The 19,340-nt window shown below is 43.4% G+C and overlaps 1 protein-coding gene across 2 annotated transcripts in view; it reads left to right on the forward strand.

Annotated features, from left to right (window-relative positions):
* The window catches only part of tprn (taperin), a 102,337-nt gene that overhangs the window by 60,812 nt on the left and 22,185 nt on the right, over positions 1 to 19,340 (forward strand). For both annotated transcript variants that reach the window (XR_005943829.1, XM_041193881.1), the window contains exon 2: positions 18,842 to 19,043. Coding sequence is in view for 1 of the 2 variants with exons in the window: in XM_041193881.1 (XP_041049815.1) it covers positions 18,842 to 19,043 (202 nt within the window). In the remaining variant the exon portion in view is untranslated. The remainder of the gene's footprint in view (positions 1 to 18,841; positions 19,044 to 19,340) is intronic.

Here is a 19,340-nt window from a genome sequence, read left to right on the forward strand (position 1 = left end):
CACACATGCTGGTCCCGGGCACTGGACATGTTTCCGGCTTTCCATATGGAGCACGAGGAGCACACCATGGCTTTGAGCTCTCCTGCCATGACTTATCCCTTTAAATTAAACCTTTTAAATCAGTTACTCTAGGGCCCTCCTTTCCTGATCCTCGTTACTACAGAATATGTAACCTATAAACCACAAAAAGACCTTAAACTATAAGCAATAAAAGTAGCAAATACTTACCCCACCTTACCCACTACTACTTACCAGACATTCCTCTCCCTTGTCGCCTCTACTGCTGTAGCAGTATCCAATCTCTCCTCGTAACTAAAACTCTCCAGCCTAGGCAACATCCTGGTAAATCTCCTTTGTACACTCTCTGGTGCAATCACATCCTTCCCATAATGCAGATTCCAGGACTGCATGCAATACTGTAGCTGTGGCCTAAATGGCGTTTTATATAGTTCCAGCATTATGTTCTATGCCTCAGCTAATAAAGGCGAGTATCCCATATGCCTTCTTAACCACCTTATTTACTTGTCCCACTACCTTAAGGGACCGGTACATGCACACCAAGGTCCCTCTGATCCTTGGTACTTCCCATTCATCGTGTATTCCCGTGCCTTGTTTGTCCTGCCCAATTGTATTACCTCACACTTATCCAGATTAATTCCATTTGCCACTGATCAGCCCGTCTATATCCTCCTGTAATCTAAGTCTATCCTCCTCACTCTTTACCACCCCACCAATTTTCGTGTCATCTGTGAACTTACTGATCAGCCCTCCTACATTCAAGTCTAAATCGTTTATGTATACCAGAACCAGCAAGAGACCCAACACCGATCCCTGTGGAACCCCATTGGACACAGGCATCCAGTCACAAAAACACTCCTCGACCGTCACCCTCTGCTTTCTGCCACTCAGCCAATTCTGGATCCAATTTGCCAAATTGCCTTGGATCCCATGGGCTCATACCTTTGTTATCAGTCTCCCATGCAGGATCTTATCAAAAGCCTTGCTGAAGTCCAAGTAGACTATGTCAAATGCATTGCCCTCATCTACACACCTGGTCACCTCTTCGAAAAATTCAATCAAATTGGTCAGACATGACCTCCCCTTAACAAGCCATGCTGACTGTCCTTGAATACTCCCTGCCTGTCCAAGTGTAGATTAATTCTGCCCCTCAGAATTGCTTCCAACAGCTTCCCCACCACTGAGGTTAGACTGACTGGCCTGTAATTCCCTGGTTTATCCCTTCCTCCCTTCTGGAATAATGGTACCGCATTGGCTGTCCTCTAGTCCTCTGGCATCTCTCCTGTGGTCAGAGAGGTATTGAAAATTATTGCCAACCCCCCCTGCTATCTCCTACCTTGCCTCACTCAACAGCATGGGATACGTTTCATCCAGGCCTGTATATTTATCTACTTTTAAGCCTGCCAGACCACTTAGAATCTCCTCCCTTTCTATGTCAATTTCTTTAATTATATGACAGTCCTTCTGCCTGATTTCCATACCCACATCGTCCCTCTTACCTGTGAACACTGACACAAAGTATTCATTCAGAACCCTACCTATGCCTTCCGGCTCCACACACAAATTACCACTATGGTCCTTAATGGGCCCTACCCTTTCCCGAGTTATCCCCTTACTTTTAATGTACTTGTAAAATAACTTTGGATGTTCCTTTATTTTACCTGCCAGTGTTTTCTCATGCCCCCTTTTTGTTCTCCTAATTTCCTTTTTAAGTTTCCCCCTTTTTAAGTATACATTCTATACTCCTCCTGGGCTTCCGCTGTTTTGAGCCCTCGGTATCTGCCATAAGCTTCCCTTTTTCTCTTTACCATTCCTGTATATCCCTCAACATCCAGGGTTCCCTGGACTTGTTGGTCCCACCCTTTATCTTTACTGGAATATGTTGGCCCTGTACTCTCCCTATTTCCTTCTTGAATGAGTCCCACTGCTCTGACGCAGATTTACCTAAAAGTAGCTGCTCCCAGTCCACTCTAGCCAAATCATATCTAATCTTTTTAAAATTGGCCTTCCCCCAATTTTGAACTCTGATTTCTGGCCCATCCGCGTCCTTTTCCATAACAACCTTGAATCTAATGGAGTTATGATCACCACCTGCAAAATGCTCCCCCACTGAAACCTCTACCACTTGCCTGGCTTCATTCCCTACAGTTAAGTCCAGGACCGCCCCCTTGTAGGAGCTTCTACGTACTAGCTGAAAAAGCTCTGCTGGATGCATTTTAAGAATTCTGTTCCCTGTAAACCTATCACACTATGACTAACCCAATTAATATTGGGGAAGTTTAAATCCCCAATATAATTACCCTATTATTTTTACACTTCTCTGAAATTTGCCCACCTATCTGCTCTTCTATTTCTCTGATTGTTTGGAGGCCCAGCAATGTGATTGTTCCTTTTTTGTTTTTCAGTTCTACCCATATGGCTTCATTTGAGGAGCCTTCTAAGATGTCATCCCTCCTTACTGCTGTGATTGATTCCTTGATCAATATTGCGACACCCCCTCTTTTACCTCGTTCCCTGTCTTGCCTGAAGACCCTATATCCCGGAATATTGAGCTGCCAATCCTGCCCCCTCCCCCTCATGCATGTCTCTGTGACAGCAATATCATCATACTTCCATGTGTTAATTTGTGCCCTGAACTCATCTGCCTTATTCGTCAGATTCCTTGCATTAAAATAAATACCATCCAACATAGCCAGACTCCCTTGTGCCTTAATTGGCCTATAATTTCTATGCCTTCCAGACTCAGTTGCTCTCTTTCCTAATTTTGGCTGTGCATCTCCCCCTGCTGAACCTCCTGTCAGGATCCCATCCCCCTGCCAATTTAGTTTAAACCCTCCCCAAGAGCACCAGCAAACCTTCCCGTAAGGATGTTGGTCCCATTCCGATTTCAGGTGCATCCCATCCGCCTTATATAGGTCCCACTGCCCCCAGAAACTGTCCCATTGTCCCAGAAATCTAAAGCCCTCCCTCCTGCACCTTCTCTTCAGCCACACATTCATCTGGATTAACCTCCTATTTATATACTCTCTAGTGCTTTTTGAGGTCCTGTTTTTTAACCTTCTTAGCTCCCTAAATTCTGCATGCAGGACCTCATCCCTCTTTCTACCTACGTCGTTGGTACAAATATGTCCCACGATCTCCGTCTGTTTGACCTCCCCCTTTAGAATGCCTTGCAGCCATTCAGTGACACCCTTGACCCTGGCTTCAGGGAGGCAACATACCATCCTGGAGTCACGTCTGCAGCCGCAGAAATGCCTGTCTGTCCCCCTTACTATTGTGTCTCCTACCACTATTGTTCGCACCCCCCCCCCCCCGTGCAGCTTAGCCAGGCAATGCAAAGAGCATGGCTGCACTCCCCAGAGGAACCGTCGCTCTCACCATTTTCCAACACAGAAAAACGGTTCTAGAGCAAGATGTACCCTGGGGATTTCCTGACTACCTGCTTGACACCTTTCTTCTGACTGATCACCACCCATTCCCCCTCTGTCTGCACTTCTGTAAGCTGTGGGGTGACCACGTCTAAAAATGTGCTATCCATGAAACTTTTCAGCCTCGCGGATGCACCTCAGTCCAGTGGCTACTCAAGCTCCAACACTTGGAGCTCAAATAGCTGCAGCTGATGGCACCTCCTGCACACGTTGGTCAGAACGCAAGGAATGTCTAGGACTTCCCACATGTTGCAGGCGGTACATAACACTGGACTGAACTGCCCTGCCCTGCCTCTAGTTGAAAAAAACCCTTTAAGTTACATACAGTTTAAAAAAAAAGTTATTTATGTACTTTAAATAAAAACTAGAACACTTACCTTTCCTTGGCTTAATCTATATTAAACTGGAGAAAAACACTTACCCACTGCTCACCAATCAGCTCTCACCTTTGTGCTGACATCGCTTTTTGAAGCTTCCCTGCACTCGTGCTGGTTCTGATCTCTCCACTGCGTTATCACACTGTCTTGTGATGTTACTCTTGTTATTTTCAACAAGACCTGACTGCTTCACCGCGATGCTGAATACAGGACACTCTTCCCAGACTGCTTCACTGAGATGCTGACTGCATGACACTCTTCCCAGACTGCTTCACTGTGATGCTGACTGCAGGACGCTCTTGAGGGCCTGAATGGTGTACTCCTTCTCGTTCGTATGGAGGGATTTGAGGGCAAGGGGCAGGGAGGAATTTGAGGGAGAAGTGTTTAATGGAAGTTTTTTTTTTAAAAGAAACCTTTACAGTGGCTTTTTTGGGGGCCCAATTCCTGCTCCAAGATTGGTTAGTTAGGCCACACCCACTGTTAGAAAAAAGTGTCTCCTGCCAATGCAATATGGGCGTGCAAGACAGCTGCTGATACCCATCCAAGTCTGCACAGGTCTGTGCATGGGCAGAAATCAAGCACTGGTTACCGGTGATTTTAAGTAGGCCAAACTTTGTGGGCTTTGGCACTACCATTCCCAGCATTGACAGCCCTTGCCCTCTGCTATGCCCCACAGCATCATGACCCAGGTAGCAAGTTGTGCCTTGGAGTTATTGCTTGAAAAGTGGTATTCCGACTCTCTGCTGTCCTACGTCGTGGCAGAGAGCCAACTTCTGGGCACCAACACCAGCATCTGTGGCTTGCAGGGACCTTCCACCCGCGCTTTGAAGTGAGCAGATCTGACCTTCCGTCCAGTATTAAGGCTTGGTGACCGGATGGTGCCCAGGGCTGGCTCTTCGGGGCAACATCTTGAACCTTTGCCTTGCTCCTACAGGGCTAGCGACCTAATATAGTGGCCTATGCTTCAACTCACTAATGATTTTTGTTGTCTTGCAATTTGTAAGCATTGTGAAGACACAGGGACAGAGACTCGAAGCACAGAGATCCAGGAAGAAAGACAGAACTGAGAGAGAGTAACAGAGACAGGCAAGGAGAGAGAAACTGAAAGAGAGGGCAGTTGGATGCAGAAAAAGAGAGCAGATGAGAGAGAGAGATAATATGCTAGTGTGATGCAAATATAATGAATGAGCTACACAAAAAGAAAACGAGAGAGAGACATGTGCAGAGACAGATGCTGAGAGACTTAGATGGAGAGAGAGATAAATAGAGGAAGTATTGGAAAAATGGAGCGGATTAATGACATCACAGAACCAAATGATTTTGCAAAGTACTGACAGCCACTTTATTTTGATGCATGGTACAAAGTTCTTGATGTAAATAAGCTTGGTTCATGTTGCACGTTGCCCCCTATAAAGATGGCAGCTGCACATGCACCCTGCTGCACATTTCCTCCTATAAAGATGGCAGCTGCTAACCTGGGCCTACAATCAGCATACGCAGCCTTAAAAAAAAGGATTTAAATGGACCTTGCAGCTGATGACATTCAGTCCAATCTCCACTGTTGCCATTGCTGCCTTTGAGCTTGCAACCCCAAAACCTCATTTACCCACAGTTTGAGAAGCCCTGTGATAGAGCTATATAATGTAGTAAATAGAATTGAAATGGTAAATTAGAATATTTTAAATTAATTTGCGAGATTGGAACAAGAGGATTTAGTTTAATCTTAAATTAAATTTAGAATTGATATTGGGAGTTTCTTCACACACTGAATGGGCACCCAGATAGTTTGGTGGAAGTTAGAATCTTGTAATCATTTAAGAACTGAATGCTGCTGCAGTAGGGAACTTTGGGTATGCTGATATAGATGCACTAGATGGGCTGAATGGCATTTCTTTTTGCTCATATGTCTCAAGAACTTTACTCTTTGGCTGTTCTGATTTTAGTGTGTGTCCACTGTGACAGAAATGGAACCTTTTGTCCAACCTTCTTGCTCCTATGGTTTTATTTTGAAAATTTTAAAAAAAGTCAAGCTGAGTTGAAAAGCTCACCATTGACTTAAAATGTCAGCCTGGTTGGCTTGTGTTGAGGTGACAGAATTATGATGAAATGAAGTGACCTCAATATGCTAATATTATCTTGCATGGTTGTTCTTATTCCACCAGAACACTTCTTGCTATCCAATTTTACAGTTACCTGTCTGAAATCTGATGATTGAGTTTGCCATCTGGTTGGTTTAGTTAGTAATAAGTGTACAAGCCTTTTAAAATTCATTAGGGCTATCTACTGAGGCGCAAAGGAAACAACTTTTGGCTCAAATACTGACCTTGATTTTATATAAGTTTCAGAGCCGCCCACTTTGTTATTTTAGTTCAGTTCTTGTCAGGCAGCTGGGGGGAACCTGAATTCAATTAATTAATTAAATCTGGAATAAAAAGTTAGTCTCAGTGGTGATCATGAAACTACCAAATTGCCGTAAAAACTATCTTGGTTCACAAATGTCCTTCAGGCAAGGAAAACTGCCATCCTTAACTGCTTTGGTGGACATGTGGCTTCAGACCCACAGAGTAAAGTTCTTGAGACATATGAGCAAAAAGAAATGCCATTCAGCCCATCTAGTGCACCTACATCAGCATACCCAAAGTTCCCTACTGCAGCAGCATTCAGTTCTTAAATGATTACAAGATTCTACTACCCTCTGAAATGGTCTAGCAAGCCACTTGTATTAAACTGTTACAGAAAAGTTGAACAAGAATAAAACTGGATGGACCACCCAACATCAACTTAGGCACCGGAAACAACAGAGGCACACCCTACCCATTCGATCCTGCAAAGTTCTTCTCACTAACATATGGGGACTTGTGCCAACATTGGGTGAGCTGCCCACAATCTAGACTTAGGGATGGGTAATAAATGCTGGCCTTGCCAGCAACACTTGCATCCCATGAGTGAATTAAGAAAAGGGCAGTGGACAGGATGGGAAACTGAGTGAATAGCCAATTTCTTATTCAAACTTTGCACACAGGTATGGTCTGAGGTACATCTTTAACACCACAGAGGCTGGCAGAATTCCAAGATGTTCATATTGTTTTGGGATGGGGGATTATAAAGTTTTGAAATCTGCTGTGATTATTCATCTGAGTTTTCTTATCATCTGAATCGTAGTTTATAGCCTGGGATATGTAACCTGTCGTTTTGTTATTTTGCCTGTCAGTTGGAGGTTGCAAGTTTTCCAGTGACTTTATCAGCAGTATATTGTTCATCCTGGTACATCATGCTTTTGGATACATTTTGCATGAGTCACACTTCAGTTCATAGAGGGTGAGAGCTTGCTTATGGGAGCAACGGTGTTTGTGTGAGTAAAGTCGCCTGGAGAACATTCAAATTGTGAGCATGGGATGGCTCTAAGACACAAAGGACATTGAACTGCTTTCCTTCTAGTTCTGCTTTCACTCTACTGCTGAGGTTAGCAAAGCAGAATGAAAACGTTGCATGGATATAGTTTTTTTTTGGTTTGGAAGTTAATAATAGCTTGTGCTTAATCAGGCTAGCAGGGTATTGCAGTTAATGAATTGCTGAATGGGTTGACACCAGAGGAAGATGAATGCTGTAGGTTGTATAAATTAGAAAGTGAGTGACAGTCCTGTTACGATTTGAGGGTGGCCAGTCTTGGGTAAATGGCATTGGATAGTTCCTGCAAAAGCTTTATAAGTAAGAGTTACAGGAGGTTGTTCAATGCACTGAGTAATTCCCATAATCCTGGTACAGGTATTCTGTGGGCATATTCATTTTTAATAGTACTGCTTTGACTCCGATTTGATGATGTGAAAAGTTTGTTCTCCAGCTTTGTTTGTGTTTCCAATGCACTTCAGGAATTGAATATTTTAATCAGCTGGTGTAAAACCAGTGGTTGTTTCCAGTTTAATGTCTATAGCTTTCTGCTTTTCATACTCTGGTATCTATGTTGATGTTGTGTATTTGTGTTTCATGGCTGAGTTCTTTGTTACTTTTGGCCAGCTTGTTTGCATGTGATGTCAGAAGTTAATCCAAGTGTGAGTTCCTTGTTATTCTCTTGGTTGATCAGTATGGCTGGTGACTGTAATTTTGGGCCCTCCAAGTGATGTACTGTAGCATGGTGGTGGATTACTAAGGAATGCTTTAATTAGCAGAATTTAGCTGACATTTTTTATACATCAGGAAGGAACAATAATATGAAACATTTATCACAAGATGTTTTGAAAACAAGTATCCTATGAGCTCAGGGGATGGAGCCACTAATTGGTGATCTACTAATTATACATACTTAAGAAAGATTTGCATTTATAATAGCACTGCTCATGATCTCAGGACATCACAAAGCAGTTTACAACCAAAAGAGTCCTTTTTAAGTGTGGCCACTGTTGTAACAAAGGAGATGTGACAGCCAATTTGTGCACAGTCCCACAAACAGCGAAAGATAATGCTCAGCTAATTTGATTTAGTGATGTTAGTTGAAGGTTACATATTGGCCAGAATTCCTTTTTGCCAATAGTGCCACAAGATCTTTTAGATCTGTCTGAGGGGGCATATAGGGCTCTGGTTTAATGTCTAATCCAAAAGAAGACACGCCTGACATTGCAGTGCGCCTTCAGCACTGCAGAAGGGAGCATCAGCCTAGATTCTTTGGAGTGGGACTTGAACTCAGAACCTTCTGACTCAGATAAGAGTGCTACCACGAAGCCATGATGGACACTAATGAAGACACAGTTCTCAAAGCTGATCATTTTGATTGCTGTGAGCACAGAGGACTTGGAGAAATTATTGGGTTATCAGTCCAGACAGGTGGGGCAGTGAAACTTTCTGCATGGAATTTTACAAAAAAAACATGAGATAGGAGAAGGAATAGGCCATCCGGCTTCTCAAGCCTGTTCCACCATTCAATAAGGTCATGTCTGATCCTCTACTTAAACTCCACTTCCCTGCCGTGTCCCCAAATCCCTTAATTCCCTTAGTGCCCAAAAATCCACCAATCTCAACCTTGAATAAGCATCTGCAGCTTTCTGGGGCAGAGAATTCCAAAGATTTACTACCCCCTGTGAAGAAATATCTCCTCATCTCAGTTCTAAATGGCCAGTGCCTTATTCCGAGACTATGGCCCCTTGTTCAAGACTCCCCAGCCAGAAATTTCCAAACCGATAAGTCATGTTACTGCTGGAAAAGCTCTTGTGTATGCTTATAAAGACACAAGTCTGACTGCAGGAGTTGATCCGTCCTTAACCTGTGAAGCAGGCAGGCTTTGTACTATTCAATGGTTCATATTGCTTTTAAACTGAAATGAGTTAAGAAGCAAGGGATGGGTTTTCTCTCTCTAGGATTTATAGAATACTGATTATGAGGAGCTTCCTTGAGGATTTGTGCACCTTTGCCACCTTTTCCATTCATTTTCACCACTTTCATGCAGCTAATGTGACTGATCAAGTTAGAGCTGATTTGTAAATGAGAATAGTTTGATATAGCAGAGGTGAGGAGAATGTCATGGTCTATCTTCCTCAGCTGTTTATTGAGTCAGTGTACGTGATGCTGACAATAATGCACCGTGTGTCTATGCAGCTCTGGTGTATGTTGGACATGAGCTCATCATCTTTGTCTTCACCACTTGTCTGCCTGAAGACAGGTCTGACCCACAGCGCCACAAACTCCTCCTCCATGGGTAAAGCATGGAGGCAGGTCCCGAATCCACCCCAGCCGGAACGGGGATTGAACAGCCCTGCTTTTGGCACCAATCTGATTCACACTGCTGCCCAGCCAACTCACCCCCCACCCAAGGAGCCTGAGACTTTTACATGGCAAGTTGTAACCTGGAGCTATGGACACTGATGGTAGATGAGGTGCTCACCTACCAGGTACATAACCTGTCTCCACAACCCTCACTAACTATTCTCTACAATTTAAAAGTGAACACCCTGCCCCATTCAGTTGATTGGAGCTAGTTTATTTAGTGGGAGGTAGTGGAATTGTATTTGGTACAGTTTAGGACATGTTTCTGCCCTGAATACTGAGTGCAAGACCGAAAGTAGAAAACATTGTAACTCAGAAACAAACAGCGAATGGAATTTGTGGAATATGCTGATATGCTGTGCATTAACTCTAACTCTAACCATTGAAGTTTACTGCAAATTGTTTAATGCTCTAGAATGGAAATGCACAGAACGCATATACAGCTGTTTTTTTGAAAAAATGATTTAAGCAGCAAGTTCTATATTTGCTGTACCAATCACATCTGTAGGGAGCATGAGTCCCTGAATGAGTGGTCGTTTCTTATGCAAGGGCTAGAGGGGGGTTCCCTGGAGGGGGCATATGGGGATTCTGGAATTCGGAAAGAAAACTTCTGAGGAAGCTGTGCAGGTCAGAGGGCAGTGGCACTCTGCAGGGTGTCTGTTTGTCAGAGCACTATCACTATGTTGGGATTTTTCTGACTTTCTTTATCTCACATTCCTGGAACCAGACTGAGAATGTCACAGAGTTCCTGTGTGAAACGAGTCTGGTATGGCATTGAACTTGGCAAGATTCAATCTTGGCACAAGTAGATATGAAAGAAAACACAAAGCAACAGTAATTTTAATCTACAGCAACACAGGACAGATGGCTGCACTGTCTAAGCCTGTGGAGGTTCAGTAAATCTGGTATGTATTTTGTGCAGGTGGGATTTGAAGGCCAATATAGTAAATCTAGAATTCGTTAATCCCAGCAACACCAGGAATAGACCTGTGTGCCTTTTATTTTTCAGGATCTGAAGAAAATAACTCTGGAGTGTGGTACATGCAAAGAGGAAGGGGTGGGCCATACATACTGTAGAACTGAGTTCCTATCAGATTATAGTTCTTAAAATGCGGAGAATGCTTTTGGCTACTTTCAGTTGTTAACTTAGAAATATTATTCTAAACTTTTTTTCCTAAAAAAGGAAGTGTTGGTCTTGCACTGATGTCATCTTTATGAACAAGCCAGAGATTTCTATGGTAATAGAGTATTTGCAAAATTAGAAGTTTCTTAAATGCCTGCTGCCAAGTTCCAAATCTGACACACTGTAACACAGCTGGTCATTTTAGTGTTTTGCTTGTGAGTTTTTGTATTTATATTTATTCTTTCATGGGATGTGGGCATTCCTGGCTAGGCCAGCATTCATTGCTCATCCCTAATTTTTTTTGAGAAGGTGGTGGTGAGCTGCTGCTTTGAACCGCTGCAGTCCATCTGGTGTAGGTACACCCACAGTTCTGTTAGGAAGGGAGTTTTAGGATTTTGACCCAGCAACAATGAAGGAATGGTGATATAGTTCCAAGTCACAATGATGAGTGGCATGGAGAGGCAATAGCAGGTGGTAGTGTTCCCATGCATCTGCTGTTCTTATCCTTCTAGGTGGTAGAGGTTGTGGGTTTGGAAGGTGCTGTCGAAGGAGCCTTGGTGAGTTGCTGCAGTGCATCATGTAGGTGGTACACACTGTTGCCACTAGGCATTGGTGGTGGAGGAGGTGAATGTCTAAGATGAAGGATGGGATGTCAATCAAGTGGGCTGATTTGTCCTGGATGGTGTTGAACTTCTTGAGTGTTGTTGGAGCTGCACTCATCCAGGCAAGTGGAGAAGAATATTCCATCACCCTCCAACTCCCCAAAGTCTATCCACCATCTACATGGCATAAGTCAGCAGTGAATTACACTCTCTTGCAGTCACAGTATTTATGTTCAGTTCAATTTCTGGTCAGTGATAACCCCCAGCATGTTGATAGTGGGAGATTCAGGAATGTCAGGGGGTGATGGTTAGATTCTTATTTGCTGGAGATGGTCATTGCCTGGCACTTGTGTGACATGAACGTTACTTGCACTTTATCAGCCTAAGTTTGATCTTTCTGCATATGACACACACTGCTTCAGTATCTGAACATTGTACAATCATAAGCCAACATCCCCACTTCTGAGTTTATGATGGAGGGAAGGTCATTGATGAAGCAGCTGAAGATGGTTGGGCCTAGGACACTACCCTGAGGAACTCCTGCAGTGATGCCCTGGGATCAAGATGATTGCCTTCCAACAACCGCAACCATCTTCCTTTGTGTTAGGCATGACTCCAATCAGTGGAGATTTTTCTTCCTGATTCCCATTGACTTCAGTTTTGCTAGGGCTCCTTGATGCCACACTCGATCAACTGCGGCCTTGATGTCAATTGCACTCACTCTCATCTCACCTGGTGAGTTTCATGCTCACCAAAGTACTGTTAGTGTTTATAATGTCTTGTTACTGCACTTTGCATTTCAGGCACATTCAGTACACTGTTTTTATTCTGTATCAACAGCATCCTTAACTGCCACATCAGAAGAGAGCCCCCTGTACTGCATCAGTATGGCAGTTCCCTAACAAACCATCCTATGGTCTCCAAAATAGGCTGCCAGCTTGGCACTATTTTAGGCCGTGGTGTGGATACCAGCCAAATGCATTCCTTGCAGATAGAAGAGACTTTCTCCCCCTCAGTCTTGGCTGGACTTGTCCCTAGATCACAAGGATAGAAGGCCAGTGTCTAAGCTACTTTATTATTCATCCCAGTTCCAGTAATATTGTTTGAAAATATTGATGAAAGTGGCTCCGTGGTGATAGAGACAGAAAAATGACCACAGTGATAACATTATAATCTACCAAGTGTTTAAAAATCACAGTAACACACTCCGGGAATCCAGTGTGTTCAACCTCCAGTATCAAAGAATGCTGGTTTTGGGTTGTGAGCGATTAATGAAATAAATCAGTGTTCATTTTCTTTTTACAGCACCTAAGTAGCAGTGTATCAGGGAGGGGAGTATGAAACGCCACTGAGCAGTACTGTCTAGCCACCTAGACACTGTAGTTCATGGGATCAGTGACACACTTGGAAATCATCATTCCTGACTTGGCTACCCTTATTGTTTGGGCCCTCAATGGGCTTGCTGCTCAATGACAGCAGGATTCGTATTATTTAAAGTGCACAAAACTCCTCCACTGAGATAAGTCAGTAGATCTACTGAATGCCCAGCTTTGTTTCCTGTGGGGAGTTAGATAATCTAGTCTTTAGGTTAGTGAGAGAAAAATCAATTTGATTTTCACCCCATGATCACCATCCAATGACTTTTGCTGCAAATGAACACGTGTGCAGGCATTGGGTGAGGACAGGATGGGGCTTGACTCTGCATGTCCTGCAGTCAAATAATGTGTAGACAAACGCTCACTGTCAGCAGGGATGCAGAATGTGTATCTCGCTTGGAGAGAGGAGAAAATGAACAGTAAATAAACTGATTTAAATGCTGCAGTCAGACTCTGAAGGTAGTACCTCTAAAGGGATCCCTGTTACCTTGTTGATGAAATAATGCACAATAACGTTGGCCATCTTGGGCTTTCATTTTCTTTTCATTGTTTCTGGTTTGGATTGTCACTGATACTGTGGTTTCAATGCTCCTGATAATTTCCCTGATGCTGGCATTTCACTGAAGGGTTTTTTTTTGTGTTAATTTTCACTCCCAAGTTATTGACTCTATGATGCTATCCAGTACCCCACCCAGATAACCATGATTTATGTGAGCCTTGATCAATGAGTATCCCGACGCTGTTGAGTCAAAGGGCCAGAGAAACTAAGTCAAATCCTGACCTTCCCTGAGATTCTCTCCCACACACTTCCAACACAGAGGTTGCCTAATCATGGTCAGGGGAGGGAATCTGGGCTGATCTTACTTTTCCTCCTCATTAAACCAAAGAGCTAAATTCATCCATAGCCAGTCTAGCTGAGATCAGCTAACAGAACAGACAATGGATTAGACTGAAGACCTGAGTCAATCTGGCTCAACCACCTGCTGATTTAGTGAGGGACCTAATTTGGATTGAATTTCCTAGAAAAACAGCCAGGTTGCGAGCAATGCTGGTTTGAACCCTGCAGATTACATGTGGATCAGCTATTACTGAGTTTTCAGTCTCCAAACCTTTCTGTAGCCTGAAAAATAAGGAATCTAGAATTTGCTACTTGTGAAATTCTGTAACCTTGACTGATTTAAAGATCTTCACATTAGTTTCCATTGCTGCTGGATTTGCACTGTGGGCCTGTTTGAAACAGTGTCAACGAGAGTGAGTGAATTGGAAATTAATAGAGGGGTGCAAGTTGATTGACCTTTTGTTACTTTTCTTTGTTCATTTATGGACATTTTGAACTTAATGCTCTTTGTTTATTGCTGGGCTAAAATAGTTTGTCATATGATCCTTTGCAATTGTCACTAAGTTACCAGGAGCCTGACTAGTCACAAGCTACCCTCTCGGTGAACGATGTCTGTTGCAGTTATTGTAGGTGAGGTGTATTTTGTGTGTAAATATATAATTGGCACACTTATACCATTGTATGAATTGTGTTTGTAAAGCTAGCTATCTAATTTTCTCTGTTAACTACCTTTGTGCTGTGAGCATTACTTGGATCTTGCTTTCGAAAAATAAGCACTTGGCCACCAAATTAAACATTTATCTATTGCTGTTTTGATTCCACTTAAAATTAGGCTGGACCCAAACACGGAGTCCCAAGACATGCTCCATTTGTGTTGGATGTGCCCAGCTGAGCAGGTTTTGATGTTCACATTGAATGGAGTCACGGCCCTCAACCGTGTCCGGCCCATCTCCCGCGCTTCCGCCCTCACGCCTTCTCCTCCCTCCCAGAAACATGATAGGTCCCCCTTGTCCTCACTTATCACCCCACCAACCTCCGCATTCAAAGGATCATCCTCTGCCATTTCCGCCAACTCCAGCATGATGCCACCACCAAACACATCTTCCCTTCACCACCCCCCCCGGCAGCATTCCGTAGGGATCTTTCCCTCCGGGACACCCTGGTCCACTCCTCCATCACCCCCTATTCCTCAACCCCCACCTCTGGCACCTCCCCATGCCCACGCAAAAGATGCAATACCTGCCCCTTCACTTCCTCTCTCCTCACCGTCCAAAGGCCCAAACACTCCTTTCAAGTGAAGCAGCATTTCACTTGCATTTCCCCCAACTTAGTCTGTTGCATTCGTTGCTCCCAATGCCGTCTCCTCTACATTGGAGAGACCAACGTAAACTGGGCCACCGCTTTGCAGAACACCTGCGGTCTGTCCGCAAGAATGACCCAAACCTCCCTGTCGCTTGCCATTTTAACACTCCACCCTCCTCTCTTGCCCACGTCTGTCCTTGGCTTGCTGCATTGTTCCAGTGAAGCCCAACGCAAACTGGAGGAACAGCACCTCATCTTCCGACTAGGCACTTTACAACCTTCCGGACTGAATATTGAATTCAACAACTTTAGATCATGAACTCCCTCCTCCATCCCCACCCCCTTTCCGTTTCTTCCCCCTTCCTTTTGTTTTTTCCAATAATTTATATAGATTTTTCTTTTCCCACCTATTTCCATTATTTTTAAATCTATACCTTTTATGCCCTGTTAGTATTTCCACCCCACCCCCACTAGAGCTGTAACTCTTTCGAGTACAAACCCGTTTCCATCTGTTTTTTCAGATGAAGTTACATTGTTTCATAGTTTGCCATTGTGAGATTTGAACTCTTGATCTTGGGGTTACAAACCCAGTACCATAACCACTTGGTTATTTAGGCCAAGCACTAGAGCTGTACCTTGTGCATCCTGCCATCCATTCTTAATTAGCACATTCATTTAGATAATATCACCACCTTCAACACCTGTTTGTTCTTTTGTCTGTGACATCTTTTGATTATCTGCTCCTATCACTGCTTGCTTGTCCCTACAACCACACCACCCCCCCCACTTCTCTCTCTCTCTCTCTCTCTCTCTCTCTCTCTCCCCCCCCCCCCCCCCCCCCCCCCCCCCAACCAGCTTATATTTCACCCCTCTCCTAATATTACTCAGTTCTGTTGAAGGGTCATGAGGACTCGAAACGTCAACTCTTTTCTTCTCCGCCGATGCTGCCAGACCTGCTGAGTTGTTCCAGGTAATTCTGTTTTTGTTGTGAATGGAGTCTGTTTGCTTTCAGACTTTGAGACACAGAAGCTCTGTTTAGAAGAGTGAGTGATTAATGCTGTGTTTGTTTCAATTGATTTGCTGAATGAACAGTTAAATGGAGTTGTATGACAGACAATTCATGAGCTGCTTCCTTTTCTCCTGGCTTGTATAAATGAATGTTTGGTAAGGATTTTGACTCTATCCCTGTTCACAGCTCTGATTTTGCTCAGTATTAATTCTCAATCATTTTATTGTCCATCCCTGATTGCTGTGAGAAAGTTGATGATGAGTCACCTCAAAGCGTTTGCTTCTACAACTTGATGGCTTATTGGTTCCTTTCAGAAGACGTTCAAAGTAAACTGAAGCGTGGGACTGGAGCCAGGTGTGGGTAGAGTAGGCACAATTCCTTCCCTGAAGGACATTAGTGAACAAGTGGGGTTGTTTTTTACAGCAGTCAGGCTGCCCTGGCATCATTTTCTGATGCCAGCCCATAAATAAGCAGAGTTGTTTATTTCAGCTTCCTAGCTGGTTCCATGTGTCATTGAGTGTTGCTGATTGTGGCGTTTGGGAAGCCAGAATAAGTCTGATTATTGTGGGATTTTTGATTGCAGTGTCCCTGCAGAAAAATGCACTAAATTGGAGACTGAAGCAAGGTGTGATGTACGTAGACTGGTCCAGGAGAGACCCAGTGGAAGGAGCGGATGAGTTGGTGAGGTTCAGGCTTGACAGGAGTTTGAACGTTCAGGTTATTGATAATATCGAGCCAAATCTGAAGTGCGTTTGCTCCTGATATCCAACATCTATGTGGAAGCAATGAGTGGCTCATTCCATTTGTGTAAATGTGCTCACCACCTCCTGGTTTTCCTTGCATCTGAATGTGAGGTGTTCAAAATCTAAAACATTTTAAGTGCGCTTTCCTGTAGTGCAAATCCCTGGGATTTGAGCAGGCACCTGTTTTAACATGCTATTCATCAGCTTCCCTGAGACGTGATTGATTTAGTGACTTTGTTTATAGTTTAATTCTGCTGATTTACTGCTGCATTATTAATCCTTGCTCCTATCACAGCTGGAGTGAGAAAAATTACAGCAATCACTAAAACATTGACCTCCCTGCCTCATGCTCATAAACTTCAACTCATCCAAAGCTCTGCTACTCTATATCCTATGATACAGCCAGTCCCATTTGCCCATCCTCCCTATCATCAATGAGGAACTGGGAGGCAATGTCTCAAATTTAAAATTCTGATCCTGTGTTCCAATTGCACCATAGCTTTGACCCTGATCATCTCTGTAATCTCCTCTGGTGCTTCAATACCTTCCCCTCTGCAAAAATTTTCTCTCTCTCTTGTGCATCCCCCTAGTTTAGCCTTGCCATTGGTAGCCATACCTTCAGCTGCCGAGGCCCATGCTCTGGAGTTCGCTCGTTGAAACCCACTGTTTTGACCCAAGTTTTTGGTTATCCCTCCTAATGCCTCTTCCTTTGGTTTGGAATCTGCTTTTCTCTTTATGTCTCTATGAACTGCTTTGGGATGTTTTTCTGTTCAAGGGATGATATAATTATATTATAAATGCATGTTGCTGTATTATACAAATGTGTGTTTTTGTATTCAAGAAAACATTTTACTTGTAATCCCTTGGGCGAGTAATAGAGTGTATGAAGATTCTCATTTGAGAGATATCTGCCTATTTTTAAAAGCCAGCAATTCTAGCCCCCATTAGAATTTTTTTCTGCCTTTGATTTTCGTTTTGTATTGAATACATAACAAATAGAAGCAGGAGAAGGTCATACGGTCCTTTGAACTGGCTCTGCCATTCAGTAAGGTCATGGCTGATCATCATCCTCAAATCCACCTTTCTGCACTATCCCCCTAACCCTTAATTCCCTTAAGGAAGAAAAAATTCAAAGACAAAATTTCAAGTGAACTCCCTGGAGTCCCTGCTTGGTGCTGTTGTGCAACAGTGACATGGACTGAGCTCTGCTGGATGTGCAACACTTTGGACTGTTCCTGACCCCACACTGAGATGCTTCACATTCATACTGTCAAACCTCTCCCTGATGGGACTCCCTTGCCCCTGTTCTGCACATAATGCATGGTATCAGATCCTTCCCATTGGACTGTTTTCACCTTGCAGCCTCGAATTAATCAAATCACTGTCTCCAAGCCACACTTGATTGTTGTTCCTTGCTGGGATAATTTCTCAGTAAACATCATTCACTGCAATCTTGATCAACGAGTAAATGACTAATGATCATTGTAAGCAGTTTGAGGCACGACTGTTATACAGGTCACTGTGTGGAAACTCAGTCTATTGTGGTGATTTATTGCAAATCTGCACAGAAAACTTCGGTAAATCCCAATGTGTAACGTGTTTCTTTACTCTTAAAATGTGGATGATGTTGGGAAGCCTTGCATTCAGTGCTCATCCTTAGTTGGTCATTGCAGAGGCTGTGAAGTGTCAATCACTTAGTGTGAGACTAGAGTCACAAATTGGACAGACTGGATGGGATTGGAAATTTGTTTCAGTGAACCAGTTGGGTTTTTGTTATAATATGACACCTTTTCATAGTCTTCGTTTTCTTCTAGTGTCAGCTTGCAGATGACCAGATTCATTAAATCTAGCATTCCAGTTTTGAATTTCTCATTTCTAGCCCTATACTGTAACCACAAGTCTATCATCCCCACATTGGACACATAGAAGTTTTCTGTTACGTGATGGTTACTTTGTATATATTTTTAAAAATATTCGCTGATTTAGCTAAGTGAGAAATAGACAGGGCGATTAGGCTGATAGCTCAGCTGTCATAATGCGTTGTGTGGGTGGATAGGGAGGATTTTGAAAATGGGAGATAGGTATTCTGAGCTTGAGCTGGAGTGGCAGTATGGGGTAAGGTGGTTGCTTTGTGTGGAGGAGGCTGCATGAGGTATGTAAGTCTTGAGGTTTTGAGGAGGAGATGAGGTTTATCTGAGCCTCAGTGTTTTGGGGAAGAGGCTGTGTGAAGTCCATGCCTGTTTGTTGATCCATCACTTTTTCTTTTGTCAGATGAAGATTTCTTTCAACGATTCTAGTCTGCACACGACATTTGAGTATCCGTCTGAAAACGCGCTCATTCAAGAGGTGGAATCTGAGGAGAGTGACAACAATGAGGAAGAGCAGTCCTCAACGTTCTTCTTTCCACGTCCCAGCTACACCAGCTCTCCCACATCACCAAGCAGCCCCTTAAGGACTAATACCCGAGTCTCAGGTATGTTTTTGTGATACCTGTAGAGACAATAACTTTTTAAAAGATATTTGAATTCTCTGACTGACTCAGAGGAATTGTATAACAAGATTTCAGGTTGTGAGACTTTTACTGTAACAAAGGAACTAAAAGCAAAATCTACTAAACATTGCTTAGTAGGCAACTAGTACTCCAGTAGCAGAAAAGAAACCCAGCCTCCTATAACATTTTACCATGACCAAATACCCCATGACACAGTTATTCTGCACTGCCTGCTCTCCTCTGAATTGCAGTTTTTACAGATATCAGTCCAACATCACT

The sequence above is a fragment of the Carcharodon carcharias genome, chromosome 8 (genome assembly GCF_017639515.1).
Source record: "Carcharodon carcharias isolate sCarCar2 chromosome 8, sCarCar2.pri, whole genome shotgun sequence".
Lineage (NCBI taxonomy): Eukaryota > Metazoa > Chordata > Chondrichthyes > Lamniformes > Lamnidae > Carcharodon > Carcharodon carcharias.